This window comes from Hoplias malabaricus, chromosome 2 (assembly GCF_029633855.1).
Source record: "Hoplias malabaricus isolate fHopMal1 chromosome 2, fHopMal1.hap1, whole genome shotgun sequence".
In the NCBI taxonomy this organism is placed as follows: Eukaryota; Metazoa; Chordata; class Actinopteri; order Characiformes; family Erythrinidae; genus Hoplias; species Hoplias malabaricus.
Genome location: NC_089801.1, coordinates 33,795,925 through 33,823,018, shown reverse-complemented (window position 1 = coordinate 33,823,018; position 27,094 = coordinate 33,795,925). Strand labels below are relative to the sequence as shown.

The window sequence follows — 27,094 nt, the reverse complement described above, 5'->3', positions numbered from 1 at the left end:
ACACAAGGACAGATACTTGAGAGTGAGCTCTTGGCTCATTATATAAGGAATACAGTGATAAAATATCACTGTTATGAAGCTGAATATCACATTGGTATTTATTAATCTCTAAATCAGTGGATTTGTTTATTTTCCCATTTGTTTAGGATTTATTTAGTAATGTATGCTGGGAAATGTAGTGAGAAAACATGAATCACTTTGGAAGCCATGTGGTCCTGTGAAAACCTTGGAAAAATGAGCGTTTATGAGGTTTCTCTACCTCATATAACCATGTACCATTTTGGTCTTCCATAGAATCCCTCCAGAAGACTGCTGTGCCCATCTAGTGGTCATAATATTATCAGCATCTTTAATTCTCTTCTGGTCAAAAGATCTGTCCTGGCCCCGTAGAATAGTGCTCATGTCTTTGTGTACTAACCCAGGTTGTACGAGATAACTCTCTGCTAAATGGATGGGCTTCTTTAGAAACATCCACAGAATCAAGTGGGCTCGGATTTCAAGTTCCATTTGCTGTGTCTTCTTTTGTGCGAGTGTCATTTCCATATCAATTCCCTCTCCCTCATCCCAAACACAAATCTGAAAGGTTCAGTCCGGGGTCTACTAGAGCTTCTTTTACATCCCCCCATTAGTACCTGCTGGCACGGGCCCCAGCAAGGGGTCGAAGGTGAGGGGAGCAGCACCTGCACTACATCGCCCACCTTCACTGCCTTTCTCATGCTAAATGTTCACAGAGATGAGTGCCTCTAAAGTGCTTGTGCTGGGGATTCATTAGTAGGCCTCAATCTCAGGTTTTTGCCAGCTCACAAAATCGGTCACATTCCTGCGGAAAAATGTCGGAGGATCAATTCTCTTTGGGTTTGTTCTCCTCCCCCAATGGGTCAATTTCCTGCCCTGAATCAATGAAATGGGATTCCGTTTACCGTCTGTTTTTGTTTTGGCTGAGAACTGTTAGAGGAGGACTTTCCAAGTTCGCTACCACAAGCCTCCGCTGCTCTGCCGTGAAAGGGCCTATTCTTCCTGCTCACTGAATGGGATGAAAATAAAGGCAAAGAAACCACATCTACAAGGGCAATCAGTCAAAGTTACAAATGTGGGCATTAAAAGCAGGGATACAGCTTATCCATGAACCCGGGGTGTGTGTGCTCCAGTCTCTTTACAGAATCGCCTCAGTGGCCTCATTAAGGATGAATGACCTGGACAGCGCAGGGGGAAGAACATGAGGAGCAACCAGGAGGAAGAAGAATATGAGAAATGCTCAGTGAAACAGTCTCAAATGAATGTTCTTCCCAAAATCTAGTTTACACAAGTTACCCTACAGTCAGTCAGCTAACACATGTTGGGTGTCTATAGCTTAGAGCTAAATAAGTAACTGCATTCCTAAATCATTCATCACATCAATATTGTGTGATATTCTTGGGGTGATTGAACTGAATTGAGTTTGATCACCAATTATGCCAGCACCATCCAGGATCAGGGGTCCAAGACAGAATAAGTGCATCTCACCAGCTGTGCAGGGATGGCACCAGGTGGGCAGGATAGCCCATGTTTTCCCTATTATTTATCCCTTATAACAAAAGAGGCAGTTATAGAGTTCTCCTTTAAGCATGTTGAGCAAACTTAGCACAAATGTTTATATGTGGAAACAAGGTGACGTCTAGCAATAAGAGCTGGAAATCCAGAATTAATATTTGGTTGCCAACTGTACACAGCCCTGCTGCTAACGTACAATACTAGGTAAACCCTCGGAAACCCATGGGAAGCAAGATTTCTTCCAGTAAAACTCTCTTGGGGTCAGTGGACTTTCAGCAGACTGACACTGACAGAACTATTTGTGGATGTGCGTTGTGATATATGAATATTCCCAACTTAACCATTAGCCAGGAGCAGGAGAGGCCTGATACATTTGGTTCTTGCAGCCACTCTGGCACTGAAGCACAGTACCCCTTCAGCCTCGTCCAAAAACCATGAGCACAGCAAGCAATGCCAAAGAAAGCAAATACTTTATGAAAATAAATGGCCTAGTCTGTTCAGCTCAATTTGCTCCATTTAAAGTCTACTTCTTCAACTGGACACTCCATAAAAAGTCCATTTTTCAGGAGGGACTCGAGTGTAATATTCAGACCATTAAGACTTCAGTCACAGTCCATGGCTCCACAGTTTAAAGGGGAATTCTTCTCCTTGGTGGTTAATGCGCCAGTACAAAAAATATTATAAAACAGAGAAAAATTATTCAACATTTAGTTTGATCTCACCTCTGTGAACAGACGTGTGCTTGGCTTTGAGTGACTGTCTGTCAATTCCCCGTCCAGTCATCAGAGCAGCAGGGGTCAGAGGACTGGGAGTGAGAGTGAGAGTCTAGTCCTGTTTGAAGCACATTGTGAAGATGCCATGCAATCTTTAAAGACATTCATATTCCCACGTATCTCAGAGACAGACGGCAATACTGGAGAACGACAGGAACAATGGAGGAGACATAACTCCACAATCCAGCCCCATATATGCACATATATTGTACTGGAAATAACAGAACTATTATATTTCAATATATAAAATTATTTGTTGTTGTAAAATTCTACCAATCTTTTTCTCTATCATATATAGAAAAACACACACTCACTTAAAGGGATTCTAATCAAAAAACACTTTATTTTAATAAAATTCAGAAGATGTTTCCCCACTATTCGCTAGCTCTCAAATCTGGACAGAATCCCAAATGTTGAAAAGAACAAACTGAAATGAGGATTGCTCTATTCCTGCTCCATATGTGGGTAATATTGACTTATTTTTGCTGTTTCAGATCACTTAAGGTGGAAATGTCTCCAAACTCAGGAGACGGCAAAAAACAAAATGGCTCAAGTTACTAATGAGTTTCTGTGGTAATTCAAACTGTGAATTAAAACTTACAGACAAGTTAACCTTCAGCCACCTACAAACAACAGTCATTATATTCCCTCAAACATATAATTTCACTAGGGCTGGGCAAGTCATCGAAAATTACATTGACATTCAGAACTTCTAATCGACGTAATCTTGTCTATATTGATTATATTGATTATTTTTATTATGTTATGTCCTCACTGTGTGTTCATGTACTGTCCCTTTAAAACCACACTACCAAGCTGTTGTCATGTGATTCTGCCACTATATGACACATGGAAGCAACGTAAACGCAGAGGCCGACCAAGCAACTCAAGCAGCTAGTACCAAGGAAAAACACAGTGTCTGTGGTTTGGACGTGCTGTGTTTTGACTATAATTAAGACGACACTGAACAAAAATATGTCACATGTAAATGTTGAGAAAAAGTTTCAGAGACATTCAGGAACAAGCTCCCAGCAACATTAGAAAAAATATCCCAGCTTTAACACTGGAGCATATTTACAAGCTTCGTCACTGAAATATGAGGATCAAAAATACAAAAACAATATAATCGTTCATTAATCATAATTAGATTAAAATGTACAATTAATCATGATATTGATTTGCGTTCATATCGCCCGGGACTACGTTCCACCTTACAAGATGCAGAGCCTAGAGCTGTGTTTCCCCATAATTATAGACATTCCCTTTAAATCTACCGTCTCACAATTAGATTATAAGGAGTGTTATAGTCTGAATAGTTTTGAACAAAGTGCAATAAAATTTTACCAATCAGAACAGAGCTCATTTACATATACTAATCTTAAAAGGCACAGTAATAAAACATTCCAATCCATTCTTAAATAAAAAAAAGAGAGACACAAAAATTTTGTCACATAAGTGGACTACAGTGAAAAGAATAATGCAAGAGACGCACACCATATGGACTTTTAAAGAACCAAATTTGTGAAAGGGGCATTAGAAAAAATTTAGAGAACATGTAAATGTTATACACCAGTTAAGTTTCCTTTTTCTTTCCTAGAACTGTGTTTTCAAATCAGGAACCATTTAGAAAGAATTTATTTTAAAGTGTGTAGCACAGTATAAACTATATACTATATGTGCCCCAAAACCTGTGAACAGGTAAAGTAATTAGAGAATGGTGTTGATGTCAGCTGAAGGTTGGTGGCCATTTTTTATTGGCTGGTTAAAATAAATTGGCAGACCGTAACCCATGCTCCTCCTCATCCAGGCTTGGGTTACTGGCGAGTCATGAGGATCTGAGTCCTATTAATATGGTACGGATGGCTGGAGGAGTCAGGTGGCATTTAACTGGCTTGAGTTCAGATCCAGATTTGTGTCAGCTGTATTTATGATGGACAGTTGCTGTGCTGTGTTGTGCACCTTATGCTAAGCCATTAGATATATTCCATGATCTTCCTGATCTGTCGGGTCCAATATGACCCTTAAAGGAAAAGGAGTATAAACACACACAGAAACAAATATATTTAGTCAGGAGACCTCTTTAGGCAGTCTATATTTTACCTATCTGATTATATGCTTATTGAACTACTGTAATTTTGGGAAACATCTGTTGATGCTAAATGCTAAAATGGTCTTTCGAAGAACAGGAGAAATACAAACTCTGTACAAAGCATGTGTCAGGGGCATGAAGGCAAAATTGAAGTGACAGACAGTACCAGATCTGGCAGCAAAAATAGATGAAAAACAATGGGGCCTGCTGTGATATGAGGTTATTCTATAGCTATGGTCTATAATGGATGTTCAATGTTATGTAAACTAACAATTATGTGGTAACAATATAAAAAAAAATCCCAAACCACAGACCAGTGACTGACATTTCCAATGACCAGACGGTCAGATAAACACACAGCCTTAGAGATTTTTTTACACAGCTTTTTCCACAATTTTAAGTCATTGCCAATTCCATCCTGGAGATGCAAAACCAGTCTAAGGTCACCATGTTCAAGAGGTATTAAGCCCCCTTAGAATCTGGACTCTGGAGCAGTGGGACTGTGTTCTCTGGAGTGATGTAGCTCCATTCAAAACCATCTAGGAAGAGCTGGAATGGTGTTTGTGATCCTGAAGCCATCACCCATCATCACCTGACCTCACTCATGTGCAGAATGTCATCAAATCGTCACACAAATGTTCTATGATTTAGAGTTGTCCAAGAAGGATAGAAGCTATGACTGCAGCAAAATGGGGCAAACTCTCTATTAATAATACTGACTCCAGAAGAAACGCTGGACAAGCACAAACTTTGGGCTGTATTATAATGAGGCATGGTTTCACAGCTGACTTAAATCCTCCATCATTCATCCACTTCTCTCTGCCTTTCACTGTTTATTCTCTTATTCCACAAGTACAGCATATCCATATCTCCATCCCACCATCTCAGTCTTTAATCTGCTCTTCCATTTTTCTTTTCACCGGTAGTCTAGCACAAACACAAGCCTTACGCACACAGCTCTGATTCTTGTCTTCCATAGAGGAGAGGGAGGGTAGAAGAAAAAAGTGAGAGAAGAAAAACACAGAGTCGTTTTTGGCAGAGTCTGGTGCGGCCACACAATATCGGGCCTTGTTCTTCAAAAGTGCAGAGTAGCTTTACAAGGAATTATGATGTGAAATTAAACAAACACTGGTGGCCTAAAATGGGCCATGCTGAAAGCAAATGGGACGAGAGAACTTGGAGTGACCTTAACATACACTTCTGAGGAGGATCTGGATATCAGAGACAAGAAAGAGAAGTTATACAAAAGCTCCCCCCAGACATCAACACATCAGATAAATAAAGCGAAACTACACTACCACCCACACAGGAATGCTACTGCAGCTACAGATCATCTAGGAGACTACACACAAGTACAAAATTAAATAAAAAAGGCGCACACATGGAAGAGCTGTAAAATTATTACCTTTTTTTATGCTCACTGTTCATTCTCTCAGCCTGACTGACTATACAGGAGCACTTTGTAGTTCTACAAATATAGACTGTAGCCCATCTGTTGCTCTGTCTAATGGACCACCACAGAGCAGGTATATTTTGGGTGGTGGATCATTCCCAATGCTGCATTGACACTGATGTTTGCTGCACAATATATTGGTGCTAGAGGTGTGCGATACTGCCCTAAAATAATATGATATTTCAGGGTATTTTGGCAATAACAATATTCTTGGCGATATGACGAAATTATTTTTTTAAATTATCGTTACACTTATATAGCACCTTTCTAGATACCCAAGGACGCTTTACAATCTACACTGCTCAATTCACACACACTGAACATTTATTTTTGTTAATTTCAAGATCACACTATTGCAACAAACTAAATGTTATAGTAATTTTATAATACTACAAATTCATTCATTCATTATCTGTAACCACTTATCCAGTTCAGGGTCGTGGTGGGTCCAGAGCCTACCTGGAATCATTGGGCACAAGGGAATACAGTCCTTCACAGGGCAACACACACACATTCACGGACACTTTTGAGTTGCCAATCCACCTACCAACGTGTGATTTTGGACTGTGGGAGAAAACCGGAGCACCCGGAGTAAACCCACGCAGACACACCGACTCCTCACAGACAGTCACCCGGAGCGGGAATCGAACCCACAACCTCCAGACCCCTGGAGCTGTGTGACTGAGACACTACCTGCTGCGCCACTGTGCCACCCTGTACTACAAATATAACAGTTTAAAGCATTCAGAATAATTGACAAAAACAAAAACTGTAAACATTTGCTTATTTTGTAAACAACAGTAAATTTTGTATAAAATAAGTAATGTAGCATATAAATCTACCACACAACCAAGGCGCAGAAATTTAGTGTGTGCATACAAACAGCAAACTTAAAACAATTATACATAAAGTAACCTTAAAGCTTTACACTAAACAACCAAACAAATACAGAATAGTTGCTGTGCTGGGTCTGTGTAGTTCATCAGCTTGGGTTAGAGCTCATTGGCTGTTGAATTCTTCTTGCTGTATTTTTGTAATTTTCCTCATCCTCAACCAGGTGCTTCTCCTTGAGGTGGTGAAACAGATTAGCTGTGCTACCCCTTCTGTTGTTATAGGCTTCTTTCATTTCTTGCATAGTACCATGGTTTATTGTACATCAGATATTTTGTAACCAAACCACCTCCACATGACTGAGGTCACTCCCCTGTTTTTGGAGCAAATTCCTCCACATCAGAGCCACTTTCCACAGTACTTGTCACTATGCCTAACATATGCCATATTATGGGTAACTGCATGATGTCATTATATAAACAATTCAGAATATCGCTATTATCATGATAATCTTTTTTTAATCATGACATTATGATATTATGATGAATGTTACAATATGGCACAGCCAATTGGTGCTTTTCTAGTCTTTCATCAGTGGTCACTGGACGCTGCCCACAGGATGCTGTTGTCTGGATGCTTTTGACTCATAGACAAGTCTCAGTCCAGCAGCAACACTAAGTTATTTCACTGATCCAGTGTCAGTACAGCAATGTACTGGCACCCAAATTCTATCAGATATTCCAATTGTACTCCTTGGCGGTAGGGCCCCGGGGGTGGATGAGGTTCACCCCGGGTTCCTCAAGGCTCTGGATGTTGTGGGGCTGTCCTGGTTGACACGTCTTTGCAACATCGCGTGGACATTGGGGGCAGTGCCTCTGGACTGGCAGACTGGGGTGGTGGTTCCCCTTTTCAAAAAGGGGGATCGGAGGGTGTGTTCCAACTATAGGGGGATCACACTCCTCAGCCTCCCCGGTAAGGTCTATGCGGGGGTACTGGAGAAGAGAGTCCGACTGATAGTTGAACCTCGGATCCAGGAGGAACAATGCGGATTCCGCCCCGGTCGTGGAACACAGGACCAGCTCTTTACCCTCGCTAGGATCCTGGAGGGTGCATGGGAGTTTGCTCAACCAGTCTACATGTGTTTTGTGGATCTGGAGAAGGCATTCGACCGTGTCCCTCGGGGAATTCTGTGGGGGGTGCTCAGGGAGTATGGGGTACTGGGCTCTTTGTTACGAGCTATCCAGTCCCTGTACAAACAGAGCAGGAGTCTGGTTCGTATGGCTGGCAGTAAATCTGACTGGTTTCCAGTCAGAGTTGGACTCCGTCAGGGCTGCCCGTTGTCACCGGTTCTGTTCATAATTTTTATGGACAGAATTTCTCGGCGTAGCCAAGTGGCGGAGGGTGTCCGGTTTGGTGGTCTCAGGATTCCATGTCTGCTTTTTGCAGATGATGTGGTCTTGTTGGCTTCATCGAGCCGGGACCTCCAGCTCTTGCTGGACCAGTTTGCAGCCGAGTGTGAAGCGGTAGGGATGAGGATCAGCACCTCCAAGTCCGAGTCCATGGTACTCAGCCGGAAAAGGGTGGAGTGCTCTCTCCAGGTTGGAAGTGAGATCCTGCCTCAAGTGGAGGAGTTTAAATACCTCGGGGTCTTGTTCACGAGTGAGGGAAAGATGGAGCGTGAGATTGACAGGCAGATCGGTGCAGCGTCAGCAGTAATGCGGGCTCTGTACCGGTCCGTTGTGGTGAAGAGAGAGCTGAGCAGAAAAGCAAAGCTCTCGATTTACCGTTCAATCTACGTCCCAACCCTCACCTATGGTCACGAGCTTTGGGTAGTGACCGAAAGAACGAGATCGCGGGTACAAGCGGCTGAAATGAGTTTTCTCCGCAGGATGTCTGGACTCTCCCTTAGAGACAGGGTTAGGAGCTCGGACATCCGGGAGAGACTCGGAGTGGAGCCGCTGCTCCTCCACGTCGAGAGGAGCCAGCTGAGATGGTTCGGGCATCTGGTTCGGATGCCTCCTGGACGCCTTCCTGGAGAGGTGTTCCGGGCATGTCCAACGGGGAGGAGGCCCCGGGGCAGACCAAGAACACGCTGGAGAGACTATATGTCTCGACTGGCCTGGGAACGCCTCGGTATACCCCCGGAGGAGCTAGAGTCGGTGGCTGGGGAGAGGGAGGTCTGGGTTTCTTTGCTCCGACTGCTTCCCCCGCGACCCGGACCCGGATAAGCGGTGGATAATGGATGGATGGATGGATTCCAATTGTAATGGGTCCCTTTTTACATGGCCAGGTTATTTTATTTATTTAGTTAGTTAGTTTTAAGAGAGAAAAGCAGTGTTCATATCATCCCATCCTGCCCAAACATGCTCAAGCTGATACCTGTCAACTATCTGATGTACCTGCAGAAGAAATCACAAACAAAACCACCTCTGTGCCAACTCTGTACCATACATTGGAGAAAGGAGCTCCATTAAAGGTTTTTTTTAGCATTTAACCTCAGGCTAGGCTTTCACAAACACAGTGGAAGTAACTGATATTAAATTAAACATGCTGAAATCCCATTTAGGTCAAATTTTTAAGACTCTTTAAAGATTTAAAAGCATCGGTAATGAAATTAGCACAATTTAGTAGCTAATCTCCATCAATTGGGAACCTTCAGGGCCTAGTCATTTTCAGAGTTCATTTCTGATGTGAAGCATCCCAAGGAACTGGTTTCAAACTCACTTAGTCACATTGACAAACATCTTAAGCAAAACAAAAAACAAATTTAATATAACCTTTATTATATAGACATTGTCTGGAAACTGTTTATTTGTTTTAAAAATCTTGTAACCCCCAACCCTAAACTGTCCAGTCAAAATGTGTTATGGATATAACAATGTATACATTCATAACAAGCCAGCAAGTCCACTTCTATTGCTATAAACACATAAATGCAATATAAGCAGTTTGTTTTTTCCTCTTTGTCCTATCCACTAGAGACCAAAGTACAGTGTTTGTGAGGGATAAAACACATGAAACAATGGAAATCAACTGGAGGCAGGACTCTAGGAGAGTGAGAGACGTGTCCATTCGGATGCCAGCAGATTGTCTCCACTGGCCTGTTAAAACTCTGCTTGGTAGCTGTGTTCCTGGCACAGTGGACAGAGGTAGCCGCAAGGACCATTTTACAGAGCAGTAGAAGCAAAACTCTTCTTCTGGATATGTGTTGTGAAAGACATGTTAGAGATTTTAAAGGGGTTATGCTCTACCTTTCTTGATTTTATATTTCCCCCCCTAAAGTCCAGTTATAAAGAAAGCAGTCATAATTTCTTTTTACATGAACGTTTTTCCAATCTTGAATTCAACAGCTGTTTTTGTTAGAGTGCCTTTAAGGCTGATGAATGTAAATGAGCTCGCTCCTGACTGGCTGTTTATATTTTGCCTCTTAAAACAGATATATAAGCTTTTGAATGAATACAGAATTATTCAGCAGCTCATATTGGATGTGTGGATTCTTTGAAAGGCCACAGTAATTCATCTGCATCCTGACAGCCATGAACAGCATAGCATTTATTCATTTTCACCACATCTAAAACTATGATTAATTCAGATACAGACCGTAAGGAAGGTTGTATATAAATATGTTAATGAATGTGATATAACAGCCAATCATTTCCAAATTGTCAGCTTTACAGGTAAGTTTCCATATTAGTCTTTTATTTGCCTTGTACCTAAGTGGTTATAATTACCTTTGTTGGGTGCCTCTAGAAGAATTGACCAATTGGTGGAATAATTATCAAGTCTAATGTTGTGTTAATTGTTGGAAAATTTACTTTATTCTGATGCTTAAAACTAAATGTAATCCTTAAAAATTGTCAAGTGCTCCCATGAATTTAGCCTTAAGTGTGCACAAATTCATCTTTCTCCAATATTTCCTCAAGATCCATGGGCAGCACAGGTTTGGAACCACCATAGAGCGTCCTAGCACCAATCCCAAGCCAGGATAAACAACATCCAGTGGAGGAACACTTGGCTCCCATCAACAAAGAAGCACTGTGCTCTACCTAGGCGCCTTAGCTGAACCCACAAAGCCCTCCATCCCTTGAAATACTGCCTGCAATTTACTAAATGGTTGTTTATATGCAAGACATACATTAAGCATTTTACAAGCAAACCATTAGAAAAACTGTTCTGAAAGTTGTATGCAATTATAACAGCATTTAAGGAGCTTACAAAAACAAGGACAAATATCAAATATACCCAAAAAATAATAATAATATTTTAAGTTATTTCTCTCAGCTCCTAAATAACAAAAATGGCCAACAATGAAAGCCTTAAGGAACCCCATCAACCCCAGCAGGAACTCATTCAAGGAGATAAGAAGTGAAGCAACATTTTCACAAGAAACACTCTGCTGCTTTTCAAGGAGGAAAAAATAAGCCCAGTTTCTTCCCCTTTCATCCTTCACTGCCTTCTCTAAATTTAGCAGTGTTACTCTAGATTTCAGGGAAAATGGGTAACCACAGGTTTAAAAAAATATATATAAATAAATCAGAGAGCGTGAAAGACCAATATAATTCAACAAATATAACAAAACATAGACAGAAAAGTAGAAAACCATAAAATATCCAATAATACTACAATATAGTTCATATTTAGCTAAAATGAAGTGATTATGCCAGAGAAATGTAAATGTTAAATAGAAAAATATTTTATAAATAACTTTGAACTAACAGCAAATGTATAGGAAAATCTGAGAAATACCCTTCATATTAAGTCTAATAATGAAGAAAAAAAAGTAGACTCCTACCATCAGTGCTGGGGTTATGAATAAGACACTGATCTGCCAGGCCAGAGATGAGGGAGTAAATGGAAAGCAGCACTGGCCAAAGTTATTGGTGCATGAATCATATTTGCTGCCACACCGAACTGATTTAAGGTTGACAATCTTAAGTTCATTTTCTTTGCCAGCTCTGTCCCTTCTTTCCCAAACTCTCCCTGCTTGCACCAGTTAATCTCCAGTGGACTGTGCCTGGCTGTCACCTTGCCGGCTGGAAGGCTCTGCCCTTAATGTCTAAAGGCCAGCTCTGTCTCCCTCTGTGTCACACCAAGGCCTTGTCTGAGGGAGGCCAGATACCCGGAGGGTCTGAGAGGTCTGTCAGCACAATTGGTCAAAAACTGAATTACAGACAACAGCCGCCAAGAGCCAGTCCTCAGCTCCAGAGCATTCCACAGTATGTGTTAATCTCCATTATTTCTTGAATTTCAGCACAATCAGCCATCATCACTCAATCGGCTTCAAACAATCTACTTATTGCTCCAGGCAATGGCTGGTACTGAACATATATTATATTTAATAAAAAAGTGGTTTGATACGAAATAGATGTTTGATATATTATAGAACATCTTACCAAGTCAGTATTATTCACAGTGGTGTTGAGAGGAACCAGATGTCTGAAGAGATTAATATTAATAAATGGTCCCTCAGGAAAAAAAAGTTTTGTACACAAAAGTAGTTAGCAAGGTTAGAAGCAAACTTGTTAAAACTTGTTTACATTGTTTAAACTATGTAAATTGTAGGTGAATTATGTAAAATATATTGTCTTTTTAGTGATATTACATTAAAGCTTCAAGTGTTGACCTGCCCAAGGTAGCATCCCGAACCTGGCTAGTGGAATTCTGCTTATGATAGAATCTGCACTGCTGGGTGGCCTTTTTAAATTTTGTTTGTATGTAGTGGTGTCATGCAGAAACATCCGGAAGGTTGATCAGGCCAACCTTTCCTCCAAATCCACATCAGATCATACACACACACACACTTTTCTCCTCTTTAGGAACATGCTAGGGCTAGCTAAGACAGGAAGGCTTACTGCCCAGTGCTATCTTGTGTCTCCATTTTGAGATGATATCTGCCTTGAGGCTGCACGCAGACCAACAAACGTACAGTGTCTGTACATAAAATCTAAACACAGCCTGGATAGCGAGGCTACTTCCACTCTCTGGAGAATTAGCATATTAGCTAGGCTAGTATATTTCACTGTTCATTAAAATGTCTGCAGATATTTTTGCAGTTGCTAATACACATTAGCATGCTTTCTCGTTAGTTTACAGCCCTTGCTAATATAATAAAAACAGGTTTTAATTTGTAACCCATGAGATAAAGGGAGGGAGGGGCTTGGCCCCATTTGAGGTAAGGCATTACATGCAGTTCCAAGCGTCCAAGGGATCCAGACCTATAGTAATGAATGCATTCAACTACTTTAAGATGCAGCCTTTGCTGATTCAGATGTGTAAAAGATATACTGCCTATAGAATAGGACATTCTGGAGCAGATAAACTTGAACATACTTGCACTGTGCCTAATGCCAGGAATGGGCTGGGGGCATAAAGCATCCCAGAATTGAGCTGCGGTGTGACGAGTCTGTGTTCTCTGAAATGATAGCGCTCCATCCAGAACTTTTGGGAGAAGGTCGGATAGTAATAATTCAGTATCCTGACCACACGAAAGCAGTTGTGGCTGAATGCAATCAAATCCTCATAGTAGTTCTCCAAAATCAAGTATAAGGCTTTACCTGGACAATAGAGAGAGAACAAATGCAGAATACACTCTTTATTAAATACCCTTGATTTCTGCAGAAAGAATGAATGAGCAGGGGCCCCAATTAATCTGTCCATACAGTGTAACATCTGTTATCAGGGTAAGAAAGCTGTCATTTGTTAGTCAGTTACTGTCCCTCTAACCAAAATGTACTATTAATGTTTAACACTCCATTAGAAAACAAAGAAATCTGTACATTTTTCAAAGGAAGTGGACAGTGTAGGTTTTTCCAGTATAAAACTGGTATGGTGCCTTTTGACACTGAACTGTGTGTAATGCAGCTGTTAACCCCCCAACCCCTTTTACACTCCATGCATACTTGCTGGATCATTCCACCCTGTGCACTAGTACTAGACAACAGTTTGCACGAGGCAAATTCCATTTTAATTTACGTTTGCTGGCATACATTCAATTTTAGCTAATCTGGCATGTTTCATCAAACTTCTGTCAACGAAAGGCTGTTTAGGTTTTTCCTTCACACTTACCATTTTGCTAATGAAACTAGCAAGGCCTAAAGAGTTTCTGTTGAAAGGAATAGCTTAACACATTGCTAATTGATGGCTATTGGCTTTCATTAACTGTTAGCAACATTACCATGTTTTGTCAAGCCATTTTTAACTAAGACAGGATAGACATGCGCTGTAGGGCAGAGCAGGAGAGGAGAGATGACATACATTTGGCTTCTTACTAACTGCAACCAACTGTCTTCACCAAGCTACACTGTGGAGGCGTAGGTCAAGAATAATAAACTTCTCTTCATAGACACATAATTATGTTGACACGTCTGGCTCGTGTAACTGTCAAGTGGCCATGCATCATTGGGAAGGGACAAAAACCGTGTTAACTCAGAAGGATCAACTGACCCAGACTGAGGCTACTGCACACTAAAGTCCCAAAGAGAAAGAATTTATGAATATGCAATCTGAAGGATTACACTGAGCTGAAACATTTCCCTCTTGCTCAACAGGCTGCAATTAGCTGGCAATTTTCAATATGTAAAATGTTCTGTGTGTTCCTAAGTGATGCAACAAAGTAAGTGTAAGCTTTTTAAACATGAAACTGTGACATATGAGTTTAATCCATGGTGATGCTACCACCATCCAAGGCTGGGAGTTTAAGAGAGCATGAATGTCTTAATTCTTAGAGTGGGTGGGATGACTCTCTTCCCAGTCATTCATCACACTGTTAGCCACTGCAGGTCTTCTAAGCAAGCTGAGCATGCTGTCTGATGATGTCCTCTTAGAAAAGATATCGCACAATTGTACGTGAAGTAGGACAGCTGAAAAGAGTATGTAACAATGTCCACATAGTCGAAAAACATTTAAAGGAGATTGAACAATTCTATTTAAATATAAAATCCCCATGCAAAACAATAATAAAATATAAGACATTCAGCAAGGCTTGAATTGATTTAGGAATTGGAGCACACAGGAAATTAAGATTTTACATAAAGTAGTTTTTCAAGATGTGTTTTACACAAGGAGAGATCAAAGTAGAAACCAAACAGTGTATGATAAATGTACAAAAGAGTTGTTTGATAAATGATGTGGCTAGCAATAAATGAAAGCTATTGAGTCGGGTTACTGTGATCTTATGCCTTGAAGCTAAAAGTTCCTTAGTAGTCTTCAATCTTTATTAGCTACACTGGCCTAAAAGAGTAAAACATTCTGGTTAAAGTGTCAGTGCCCAATGAGTTTACTGGCCTAAAAATTACTCAGGACCATCCACTCTCTGCAGAACTAGTCATAACATTTGAAGAACACCAAATAAGCAATGTCTCAGCTTGAAGCAATTACTAATGCATTACCATGGTTTACAGCCCCTGAAACAGTAATGGTAATTGGCTCTATGATGTGATAATGCATTGCCACACTGAATGCCCAGAACAGTGTATTTTTCTTACGCTCACAGATTATTTGCATCACTGGATGGTGACTAACGGGCTCAAACACGCAGGGAGGCCTGCCAGGAAAGCGTGCAGGAGCCCAGAGAAAATGAAAACAGTGGGAGGCCACACTAAATTCAAAATGATAAAGAAAAAGTGAGTGTCTAGAAGAAGGCAATTTTACAAAAGTAGTCAGAAAACAATATGTATTGAAAAACATCACAAAATACTTGTAAAAACTCAAACAAATTCAAACTAATATTTCTCACTGTAGAAAAGTTGACGAAATATTTCTGAATTCACAAAACCCCAAGAATTAATGCACGAAAACGATGAAAATACAAATCACTTCAAGACCAAATGAACATTTCCAAATTTAAGCCAACTTTTTATATTTCCAGCTGTGTGAAATCAGTCAAATTAAACAAAATAAAAAATAAAAGTAAGAAAAAGAACACACCAACATTTGTGAATAGGCTGCAGAACATTAGTATTAGGTCATTTTTGGGGACACTCACACCGTTGTGTTCCTTAGAAGACAGTTTCAGTTACTGTTGCCTTTTCATTGCTTGGCCATGCTGCAAAGTGTCAAAATGTGGAGTGAACTTAACATTTGGAAGATGTGAACAGAGCATACACTACAACCACTATGTTCAAAAGTTTAAAGTCTTTTTTAAATAGTGAAAATGGGGAAATATGTCAAATATGGGTACATACCCTCAACACTCTGGCTTAAATCCAGAAAACATCCTGGTGCACATGTCTTTTTCTTTATCCAGGTAATCCTTGTAGCAACTGCAGTCAGATAAATGTTATATTAGTAACACAACAGCAGTGTAATACACTGCAGTCAGTAAAAAACCCAGCATAAAACTGAAATTCTTTTTTCAGTACATACACAGCCAGCTTTTTAAGCAAGTTGTTAATATCAGGATCAAAAGGTTTCTTGGCCTGAGCCATTGTGAGGTAGTCTTGTGCCTTTTCATATTCATACATTTCCAAACAGGCCTAAAAAAGAGACAAGGAAACAACATAAATGAATTTGTGACACATGCTAACAGTGTCATCACATATTGTAACTGTTCATAGGTTTCACAGTTACTGCATCACGAAGTTTAAAAATAAAAAGGTTACACAGAATCCTAACTTTGCAAGTACTTTGTCACGTTGAACAGACATACACTTTCATCTTACTACTAACATAGTCATTGCCCTAATCTTGGCTAAACTCACTTCATTTCAAAGTATTAAAGGCTACAGAAATCCTAAATTGTGAGCCATGACTTAGACACAACCTCCATTTTCGTGGCTCCTTTAAAACTATTTATTTAATACTGCCCTCTCCTGGACAAACATCCTTTGGCCATTCAATTAATGTTATGGGTAAAGATAAATGAATGATTGAACACTAAATGCAACCAAGATAATAATAGTAAAGTTAGAATAGAGACAAGATAATACACAGGAATTTGAAAAAAAAAAAAAGTGTGTGTATATATATATATATATATATATATATATATATATATAAAAATGATTTTCCAAAATAAATGTCCATTATATGTGAATTTGTTCAGTAGAATTAAGTGACATTTCAACCTGTCCACAGCGGAAAAGGGCTTTGGTGTTATGTGGACTGATCTTCAGTGCTTTCTCGCCATACTGCAAAGCTTTGTGAGGCCTCTCCAGGCGCAGATATGTGAGCGAAATGTTGAGTAAGAAGGGTAGCTTTGCCTCCTCTATATGCTCCTTTTCCTCATCACCTACTGGCTCTCGATTCCTCAGGAGTGTCAGAGCCTAGAGTATCATAAACAAGTTGGAAATATAAGTTATGAGAGAATCTGATTGTACAATGTTACAGTTTGTTCAATTCTCCTCTGTGTAATAAAAAAACTTACTCAAACACATTACTCTGAAGAGACAGAAATCTAGTGGACACACCTGCTTGTATCGATCTTTGGCATCTTCATAGCGGCACTGGTTGAAGCAGCGGTTTCCAAAGCTTCGTTCTGTGCCAACCACATTCAGCAGAGTAAGCAGGGGAGCTGAGTTCTGCTCTCCCTGTGGATCAGTTTCAAAAGCAATGCATTCAGACACACACACACACACACCTATATACATATACACATATACATATATACATATATATACATATACATATATACACACACACACATGTATATATATATATATATATATACATATATATATATATATATATATATATATATATATATATATATATATCGGTGGCGGATGCTGGTCTTTCAAAGAGGGGAAGCTCAATTTCGGCCTACATCGAAAAATGTGTCGGTTTATTTATACGCAAATTCTACCCTCCGTTCCTTTTTAAGAAAATGATCTTTAACCTTGTCGTACCAACAAGGCGTCTTTTCCAGGGACTTGACTAGTGTCCTCTCAATGGCCAGCAGAGCTAGGCTGCTTAAACGGCCTTGGTCCATGTGAACTGTGCTCCCACGGATCTTTACACCAAAGGATTGCTGATTCGCTCATTTCGCTGTCAATCAAAAAGGGATTCAGCATCAGACGGATCATCCAATCATCATGCAGAAGCTGAGCGTCCGGGCCAACCCACTGCCCCATAGACCCCCAGAGACGCTGAGCGTCCGATGGGTGGGACAAAGCCCAGCATTTATCCAATGACTCGTCTCGTTTCGCTGCACTTCGCTGCTTCGCTATTGAACTCTGTGGAGTTTAAACACTGTTTAAAGCACTGTCTTTACCAGAGATAAGAAGCTGATTCTGAACAAATGTTGAGCGCGTAGTAGTGCATATTTATTCACTGACATGTACACACAACAGAATATTTGATCACTTATTTTTTTTACATTTTAGGGGAAGCTGAGCTTCCCTTGCAGTCTTAGAGCAATCGCCACTGATATATATATATATATATATGTGTGTGTGTGTGTGTGTGTGTGTGTGTGTGTGTGTGTGCCTGTTTTCACAAAGTTTTCTATTTAATACATTAGGTCATTGCAAATTAAATAAATAAACAATTTTGAGAAGAAGGATTACCAGCTTTTTGACACAACATGTAATCACAATGAAGTTCGAATTTTTAATTTTTAATTTTTATAAATGCAAACATTCTCACCGGACTCAATGCAAAAAACTCATCTACTTGCGCTGTGTCGAGGAAGTCGAGAACCTGTACCTCATAGAGCACTGTAGCCACAGGGGGGATGAGTGGGGGGCAACCCATCTCCCCAAAGGCATAACTGGGCTGAAAGAGAAAACGTGAAAACTCCCCTTTCCTCATGGTCAGCAATCCCAGCTCAAGACCACACAAAGTCACATCTGTAAAACAAGACCAGGAATCAATAGGTTTAATATAAATATCACTATTTTATTAACAGAGAAAATATACAATTACATATATATATATATATATATATATATATATATATATATATATATATATATATATATATATATATATATATATATTCATTTTTCTAGCATGTGTGTGTGTGTGTGTGTGTGTGTTAAATGGGCATAACAGTTCAATAACACAGTTCATGTGTTATTTAGATCTAGTCATGAGTTTGTCAATCTATTCTCACAGCAGTAGTTTATTAGGATCTTAAGGATATTTTACTCTTGATTCAAGTTGATTTTTTTCCCCATTCCCATCTTACCTTTACCCAGTTTCACCATTCTAGGAAATTTCAGATTAATGGTTGAGTCAAAAGGTCGATCGGAGTACTCCAAGAATCCTGAATAATTAACTACACAGAATAAATAAATAAGATTTATGTGAACATTTATCAACATTTCCCTAGAGGGTAAAATTGGCTGTTAAATTATAACAATAAAATCGGTGATAAGATTACAGTCTCTGGACACTTACTGGAGACTGAAGCATCCCTTGGTACTAGTGGGCCATCCCCTGCCTGTATCACTTCTTTGAGAATTCCTCTGTCTCCTAAAATATCCTGCATTTGCTGAGCAAGGCGCTGGAATGGTGTCTACGGAGAGACACTATTTCAGACATCAGAAATTCCAACTCCAAAAGTAAAGTTATTAATAGAGCATGTAAAAAAATAACACCTTACACAACTTGTAAGGCTAATTCTCACAACAAAGTGTTTCCATTATCTACTTGAATTTCTTTTTACTAAAATTAATTGACAAAATTACACAACAGCTACAATAACTCAATGGACCACTAATTCTGATACTTGTAAATTCACAAGAAAATAATAATGAACTTCTAGAAAGTTCTACTACCTAGAAATAAAAATACAGATATAATAATTGGACTTTCTTTAGTATTTGTATTTCTGCTTGCCATTTTAGCAGCTAGCTATCCACCTTAAATTGTGCAGCAGATTCTTCGGTATTTAAGGTGGTAAGGTGAGTTTATCGCCGTTAAATATAGTTGTCTAGCTGGAAACATTAAGTTAGCTATGCTAACTTCATTTTAAAGTTTTTCGTAGAAAGATTGTACGACTCTACAAACTCACCTGAATTCCAATTCGTTGTCGTTCCTCTGGGTCATAAGACTGTATAATGTTCGGAGAAATGCCGTTGGTTTGCATTATTTTGGATTAAATTATCTGGTTTCTTGAACTATGAACTGAAAACCAGCCGTTAATAAATTGGGACTTTAATATCAACCACTAGCCATTCGGTTCAGAGGTCAAATTAATCAAATGATAAACTCAAGAGCATTATGTCTACAAATACTAAACCTAAAATTCAGAGGATGTAGTGTTATTTGAGCTAGAAAACTATCAATCTTTTAACAGTACCGTTTAATCAGGGTACTAGCATAAGAAAAGTGCAATAAAATGTATTTTGTTTATAAATTCCTGATACCCTCAAGGGGGCACTGTGACCTACAAGTAACTCGAGTTAAAAGACCACTGGGCTGTTCATTATAGTGCACTATTATTTTAGTGCACTCAGTCGTGTACAACTGATGTACCCTAGCAGATAACATGCATCACTGAGTGTAATACAAAGCTAGTGTTGGTAAAGTGAGTTCAGAGAACACACGAACCAAACTGCAGTCCTCAGATGCAATGCAGTAGGCCTATAAAGAACTGTATAAAACAACATGTGCAGGCTCTTCTCGTGTGTGCAGTTAAAGGACTGATTGCATGATGTTTTTAGGCAACATAATCTGCCATGTCACAACGAGCAAACCCATGAGGTACTGTCTGAAATGTTCTTCCTGAATTCAGATCCCTATAATAGTACACTATAATATAGGTGCATAATTTCAAACACAGCTCAAGTTTTTTTTTTTTATTTGTTGGAATGTCAGCGTTCCAAAGACACTAGAACCACATATTTAGACAGTCAGGTAATGGCATATCCATAAATCTGCAAACTGAATGTAGGCAAAGATGCAGAATTACATCTTGATTCACTTTTAAGACATTAGCTTTGCTTTCATGGAAATAACATCTAATCATGTCATTTTGACAAAGAGATTCATTGATTAAAGAGGGATTTTAAAGGTGAAAAAAAAAACATTATATAATTTTATAATATATGCTTATATCACCTGCATGCTTCCTTCAATTGTTGACTTGTAGCTGGTTTAAAGGGAAAATCCATCATTTGTTCAAAATAATAGGTAAATAAATTCAAATCTCAAGACAGAATTGTTCAAAGGAATAAGATGTTTTTTAATGGCCTATAAAAATGCATCACAGGTTTAGTCTTCATTTTTTTAAATCCATTCAGTGTATTTACATATTGCAAACAAATACAATTCACATTCAATAGATTCACATTAATAACTTTCCAGACCACTGTCAATTACTTCCTGTCTAGATAACAGAATTATTAGAATTATTATTATTATTTTCTGAAAAAATGGGCATAATTTCCTGTTGACATATTTGTTCTAAAGGGTAAATAAAACCCTATGTATAAGGTTCTATTTACCCTTTATAACAAAGTGTACCGCACAATTACACAAATGACAAAAATACAGGTTTTGAAATGATAGATATGAAATGTTTTATTCTCTGTAAACACTGCCTGATGTAAGACATGGTGGGAATCATGCATAATCAAAATCTATTGTTATTTGTATTAAATAAATAGACAACATGAAAGAGAGATTCCCATTTGTTTCTAGACTCTTTAAAAATTATGCTCTTGGCTTGGATTATGATTGTAAGCATAACATTTAATTGATAGAGTACATCTATATACACAATGTCGGCATGATTATTTGGGAAAACCAAAGTAGTTATTCTACTGAATCTCTCCAAAGTATTTTTTTTTCTTTATTTTGGGTCATCTTTACTTTTTAGATACAAAGCACCATATACCACTGGCATGTAACTCACTCAAACCTTTAGGAACTGCTCCACAAGGGCTTGTGACTGAGTGCTTTGCATCAAAGACACTGGATGCTTCTTAAAAAGGCATTTGTCAAATACATTGTAGTTAATGTACTTAACCACTATGTCAGAGTGCAGTTTAGAAAATGCACTGGTGCTGACACCTCCTAAACAGTGCTGACATTTTTATTCATTCATTCATTCTCTGTAACCGCTTATCCAGTTCAGGGTCGCGGTGGGTCCAGAGCCTACCTAGAATCATTGGGCGCAAGGCAGGAGTACACCCTGGAGGGGGTGCCAGTCCTTCTCAGGGCAACACAGATCTACGTCAACACAGACCTCACTCACACCTACGGACACTTTTGAGTCACCAATCCACCTACCAGCGTGTGTTTTTGGACTGTGGGAGGAAACCGGAGCACCAGGAGGAAACCCACACAGGCACAGGGAGAACACACCAACTCCTCACAGACAGTCACCCGGAGCTGGAATCGAACCAACAACTTCCAGGTTCCTGGAGCTGTGTGACTGCGACACTACCTGCTGCACCACCGTGCCGCCCATCGTTATTCATGCTGTTTTTATTTTTATGATTAATGAAATTGTTTTAATATTTTAGTTGTTACTTGTTAGAAAATAAAAGAAAATTGGCCCAAATACTAAGCCTGTTAAATTTACTTCAGAACCAAAAATGATTTAATGTATGCACAATAAGCATTAACAGTTCAAATTTTTTAATTTTTTTTTTATATAAAAAAAAAATGTTTAAAATAATAAATACACATACACATTCAATTCACACCCTAACTCCCTTTTGTGAGGGAGCACTCTTCTTGTGAACAGACCTTGGCTTAGCCACTGGTCTCCGGAGTTCTCCAGGAGGAATGAGAATATCTGCAGATTCTGGTGATGAATGTGACTTAGTGATGCTCTTTAGAAAGTCTATGCTTGCATACTCTGTGGTGGAATTGTTGACCAGAGTTTCCCTTGGCTTTTCGGGACTAGTGGTGCAGTCAGATTGTAGCACCTGGATCTCAGCATAGTGCAATTCATCAGCGTCTGCTTTCCTCTTTTTGTTAACTTTAGCATATTCCGGGTCAGCTGCCACTTGATCATATATATGTGCTTCTTCAGGCTAATACAGAACAAACCAGACACAGTAGTAAGGATTGGATGCAGTACAAAAACATAAATTCATTCATTCATTATCTTTTGAGTTGCCAATCCATCTACCAACGTGTGTTGGACTGTGGGAGGAAATCGGAGCACCCGGAGGAAACCCACGCGGAAACGGGGAGAACACACCAACTCCTCACAGACAGTCACCTGGAGCGGGAATCAAACCCACAACCTCCAGGTCCCTGGAGCTATGTGACTGCGACACTACCTGCCGCACCACCGTGCCATAAATGCAAAAATATATAATCTTGGCAGTTTTGTTTTTACTGATTACTTCAGCAAAGGTTAGTTTGACACATCCTGAACAGAAAGGTTAACTGTGGGAGTATTCCACCAAATTGTAGAGCTAATTTGTTTCTTTATTTGCTGAGTTTATCACATTGGTATAAAACATCTATTAAATCTCTAAAGTGTGCAAAAACCATTCATTCTTTACTACAGGCAATACTACACAAACACAACACAGAAAACATATGCAGTAATTGCAAATAAAGGAAGTCTCCCAATGGAGCTATGGAGAGGCTTGGAAATACATTTACCTTGCGGGATGGAGCAGGTGCACGTGGCGCTGACAAACAACAATACATAAACACAGTAAAAAGACATTGTAATTAAAATTAAGAAGGATTTTAAGAATCTGACCCAATGAACATCAGCCAAACTGTACAGAGATTAAAAGATGTTCAACATTTAAAAAAAAAAAACAAATAGCATCACAACATGTTCATGCTACACAACATTTTAAAAAGGCTGAGAAAAACTATTACTTTAAACTGGTTCTTACCTCTCTTATTTGATCGCTTCAGACTCAGTTTCCTTGGATTGACACCCCACCTAAAAAATTACAGTAAAAGAGGATTAAAAGATTCTATATACAAAGAATGGAGGAAACACTCCTGTACATTGTTCCTGTTTTATTTTATTAAGCTAACATTTATGTAAAATTTAAATGTATTAACTGTGACATATTTTAAAGACAAAACTAAGAAAACTCAAAATTAAGAGATTGCAGCAAAAAAAAAAAAAAAAAAATACACGAAAAGAAAGAAAAAACCCAGTAACTTGTAAAATGTGGGAACAGATCCAAATATTTGTACGTTTACAAACTCTGCTGTATGTGTTATAAATACACCAAGAAATAAAAGACAAAATAAATTTCATGTTTCACTTCCATAAAATATATATATATATACAGCCAAATGTTCTTAGGTTTCTTACGTCACAGATAAAATCAACCAATACAATCAATGTGCAGGACTTTCGAGTTGCTGGCCAGGTGGAGGGACAATGGTTGTAATTGCATATTCATACATCCTCCTGTACTGAAGGCAAATGTGTAGCCTCATTTCTTTTTTCTTGGAAATAACGTCTACATCTGTATTTCTGATGAAAAGACATCATAGGCGTATGAACAAACGGGGCTTTTCCGTCCTTAAAAATTAATTAACGCTTATACCCAAATAAACTATGACCACGCTAAAGTTAGCTTCTTGTTCATGATTTTTTTTCCCCCAAACTTTCCCTTCCACATTAAATGACTCCCAGTTAACCGCTGTACCGTTTTAGAATGGATACTTTCAACTGTAGCCTCGAAACTTAAAGCTTCCGCTTTTCACCTGTACAGACTGTTACCAAAATAACCAAGAATTAGCTTCAGCTAAGGGGAATTAGTTCAAAACTCACTTCTTTTAGAGGTTCTAGTGGCTTTTTGGGTTATGGATCCGTTCCGATTTTGGATTTAAACCTCCATGAAACTTAAATATTTTTCATACTTACTTATCCAAAGCTTTGTTTACTCCGTTCCCCATAGCTGTACATTGCAGAGGAAGAGTGTTGTGGTCGAGTCTGTCCAGTTCCTTGTTGTGAGCTGGTAACAGGAGCTCAGCAGGTGGAATAAGTGCTACTTTGTCCTTTTCCTGAAACGCCTCCAACGCAGTATTTTCCCTCAGCTGACCTTGCTAGGTTAAATCTAGTCAACGTTTAACCAAGTGCTTCCCCTTTGTTTAGCCTATTGGCCTAAGCAAAAGTTTGATCACACTTGGCCAAATACTGTGGTCACCTGTTTCTTCCGAAATAAAGAGAGAAATCTTCTCTTCCTGAGAAATTTTACATTAGATGTTCGAATATTACTCTGAGGATTTGATGGCATTTGGCCACAAAAATATTATAGTGAGGGTCACAGTGTTCTGAATCACAAACATCACACCAACTCATCCCAAAACGTTTTAAGGTCTCATCACTTAAGATAAAACAGCTCCTCTGCTCCAGAGTTCAGTGCTGGGAGCCTTTACATTCTAGCCAGAATACTATGGAATAATAAAACACTAAACTATAAAAGTTTATGTTATTTATGTTGTAAATCGAGCATATTACCTGTAATATATGGAAGGAGAGATAAACTGTTGAAATAAAAATGTGGAATTTATTTAAAATATTAAAAAAGATGCTTTTTCTAACAAGCTGAACTTATTAAGATATTAAAATCCTATTTGGAATAGACAGCTCATGCTTTCAAGATTTGCCAGTTCACAGTAACTTTTCATTGCCCATTCAGTTATATTTGACTCACATTTGGCATCACTGACAAGACTCCTGCTTTATGCAACCTTTGGTGCAGGTGTAGCAGAAGCTTTCACATACCACACGAGTGCACATACCTGCTTAATGTTATTTATTAGCCAAAATAAAAATAGAAATGGGCTGCTCCTGTATTCTGCGTCCTCACACTTTTTCACTGCTGGCATATCAGTGTTCTGTAAAAAGGCCACTTGTGATTAATACAAACCATGCCTCAACTATCCATCTACTGATTATCAAATTCTGAAATTGTCAAATCAAGCTCTGGATCACAGTTTGTGGCTGGAGTTAAATGTTATATGACAATGAGAGAGTTCCTGCCCTCTGTCAAAATTCAAATCGAAATTACAAACAAAAGATATCACCCAGAAGCTGCATCATTAAAAGATGGTAACTCTGTACCACTGCCTGGACTTCCCCATGGCAAGGCAGCTAGGGGAAGTAACTATGGGAAGTGAGATCAAGGGCCAGGTATCATCTTTATTTCCCCAATGCTGAAATAATAAATATATGAATCTGGCAGAGTCCACTTTAGCTGCTCTTCCCACCCTTTTTGTCCACGTTGATCTTGAGCTCATTGACCTTAGCTTCCAAATCTTTCACGTTCCTTGGTGCCTGAATGCACAGTATCCCATCGTGTGAGAGGGACACTTGGAGAAGTAGTGGGTCCACACCCATGGGAAGAATGTAGGTACGCGTGAACTCTCGGCTTACAAAGCCATGCTGGTCCATTTTCTGAGCATGGCGTCCGGTCACCTCCAGCAAGTTGTCCACTGTACGGACACTCAACTCGTCTGGGGTGAACTGACAGACATCCAGCTGAATTTGGTACCAATCGTCCTCAGTGTCAACCTGTGAGAAGCCCCTCTCCAGTTGTTTGTTGATTCTGGGCCTAATGTAGTAGCCATGGTACAAGACAGGGGTCATCAGGTCCTGAGGACTCAGGGCTGCGTGGAGAAAGAATGGGTGTCAAATGTGAAACTAAAAGGCATTATTAAATAGAGCATGCTAATTGACCATTGGGTTAATTATTCTGCATGGACATTCAGAACTTGTCTCACTAACTAGCCACTGCTAGCCTCCATTCATGCTCTTTCTGAAGGGTAAGGATTTGAAAGAGACTTCATAAAATGGCTGGCCTATCAATGAAGATTTACAGAGGCTGATTCCTCAATTCTATGGCGTGTGGAACAATGTGTTTAATGTGTCTGAATTATTGTATTAGAGCTAGCTAGGTCTTTCCTACCTTGGCTGTAACCTTAATTTTGGGACATAAATGTTACATGCTATTTAAAACCTGTCAACTTAGCTTAGCTGAGAAAATCAGATTTAAGACCAATTCTGTGTTGTCACAATCCTCACTGTTTGTGGCAAAATTGCCATCTGCTTGTGCATGCTACTAGTAACAAACTAGCAAATAGCTTTTTAGCTTTTTATGTATGTTTTACAGTGTGTCAGGGTTTAAAATTACTCGGGCTAATTTCATAAAAAATTAGTTGAAGCCCATTTTATACATTTGAACGTGATGGTCCTAGTCCTTAAAATATAAACTATGAGTTTGCCTAACAGCAACTTAAAATAGATAGCCCTGCCCTCTCCAAGACACCGGAAGGTCTAATTGCAAGTAGTTCTGGCAGCCTCAATTCAGGTATCAGGTTCCATCATATTGCAAATACTCATCATATGTTGTGGCTTTATCTTGAAGCATTTATAAGTATTGGAAGGATTGCCCATGACAGAGCTATGGTCAAAATCCTGGAAATGGGAAACCAGTTCATGCTCTGTCCAACAGTAGATGAAAGTTATTTTTGTGTGGTAGTCTTGGACTCTTTGTTATGTGCGGTATTCTAAATATAAATCATGGCATA

The 27,094-nt window shown here is 39.2% G+C and overlaps 3 protein-coding genes across 3 annotated transcripts in view; all 3 read right to left on the bottom strand.

Moving 5' to 3' along the window:
- Window positions 1-13,326: 13,326 nt before the first annotated feature.
- fkbp6 (FKBP prolyl isomerase 6) lies at window positions 13,327-19,718 on the bottom strand. Its single transcript, XM_066660441.1, has 9 exons — window positions 19,632-19,718; window positions 19,016-19,133; window positions 18,804-18,893; window positions 18,260-18,462; window positions 17,083-17,202; window positions 16,741-16,938; window positions 16,040-16,149; window positions 15,859-15,936; window positions 13,327-15,719 (listed from the first exon to the last, which is right to left on the bottom strand). Exons 1-8 carry the CDS (start codon window positions 19,704-19,706, stop codon window positions 15,861-15,863), a joined length of 990 nt encoding a protein of 329 aa, XP_066516538.1. The 5' UTR covers window positions 19,707-19,718; the 3' UTR covers window positions 13,327-15,719; window positions 15,859-15,860.
- A 1,434-nt stretch (window positions 19,719-21,152) lies between these two features.
- Window positions 21,153-24,721, bottom strand: zgc:193711 (uncharacterized protein LOC569781 homolog). Its single transcript, XM_066660889.1, has 4 exons — window positions 24,426-24,721; window positions 23,434-23,483; window positions 23,189-23,217; window positions 21,153-22,605 (listed from the first exon to the last, which is right to left on the bottom strand). The coding sequence occupies exons 1-4, from the start codon at window positions 24,455-24,457 to the stop codon at window positions 22,267-22,269; spliced, it is 450 nt and encodes a 149-aa protein (XP_066516986.1). The 5' UTR covers window positions 24,458-24,721; the 3' UTR covers window positions 21,153-22,266.
- A 1,036-nt stretch (window positions 24,722-25,757) lies between these two features.
- Window positions 25,758-27,094, bottom strand: part of hspb2 (heat shock protein, alpha-crystallin-related, b2) — a 1,776-nt gene continuing 439 nt past the window's right edge. Inside the window, exon 2 of the mRNA XM_066650194.1 lies at window positions 25,758-26,173. Coding sequence (XP_066506291.1) covers window positions 25,758-26,173 — 416 coding nt within the window. The remainder of the gene's footprint in view (window positions 26,174-27,094) is intronic.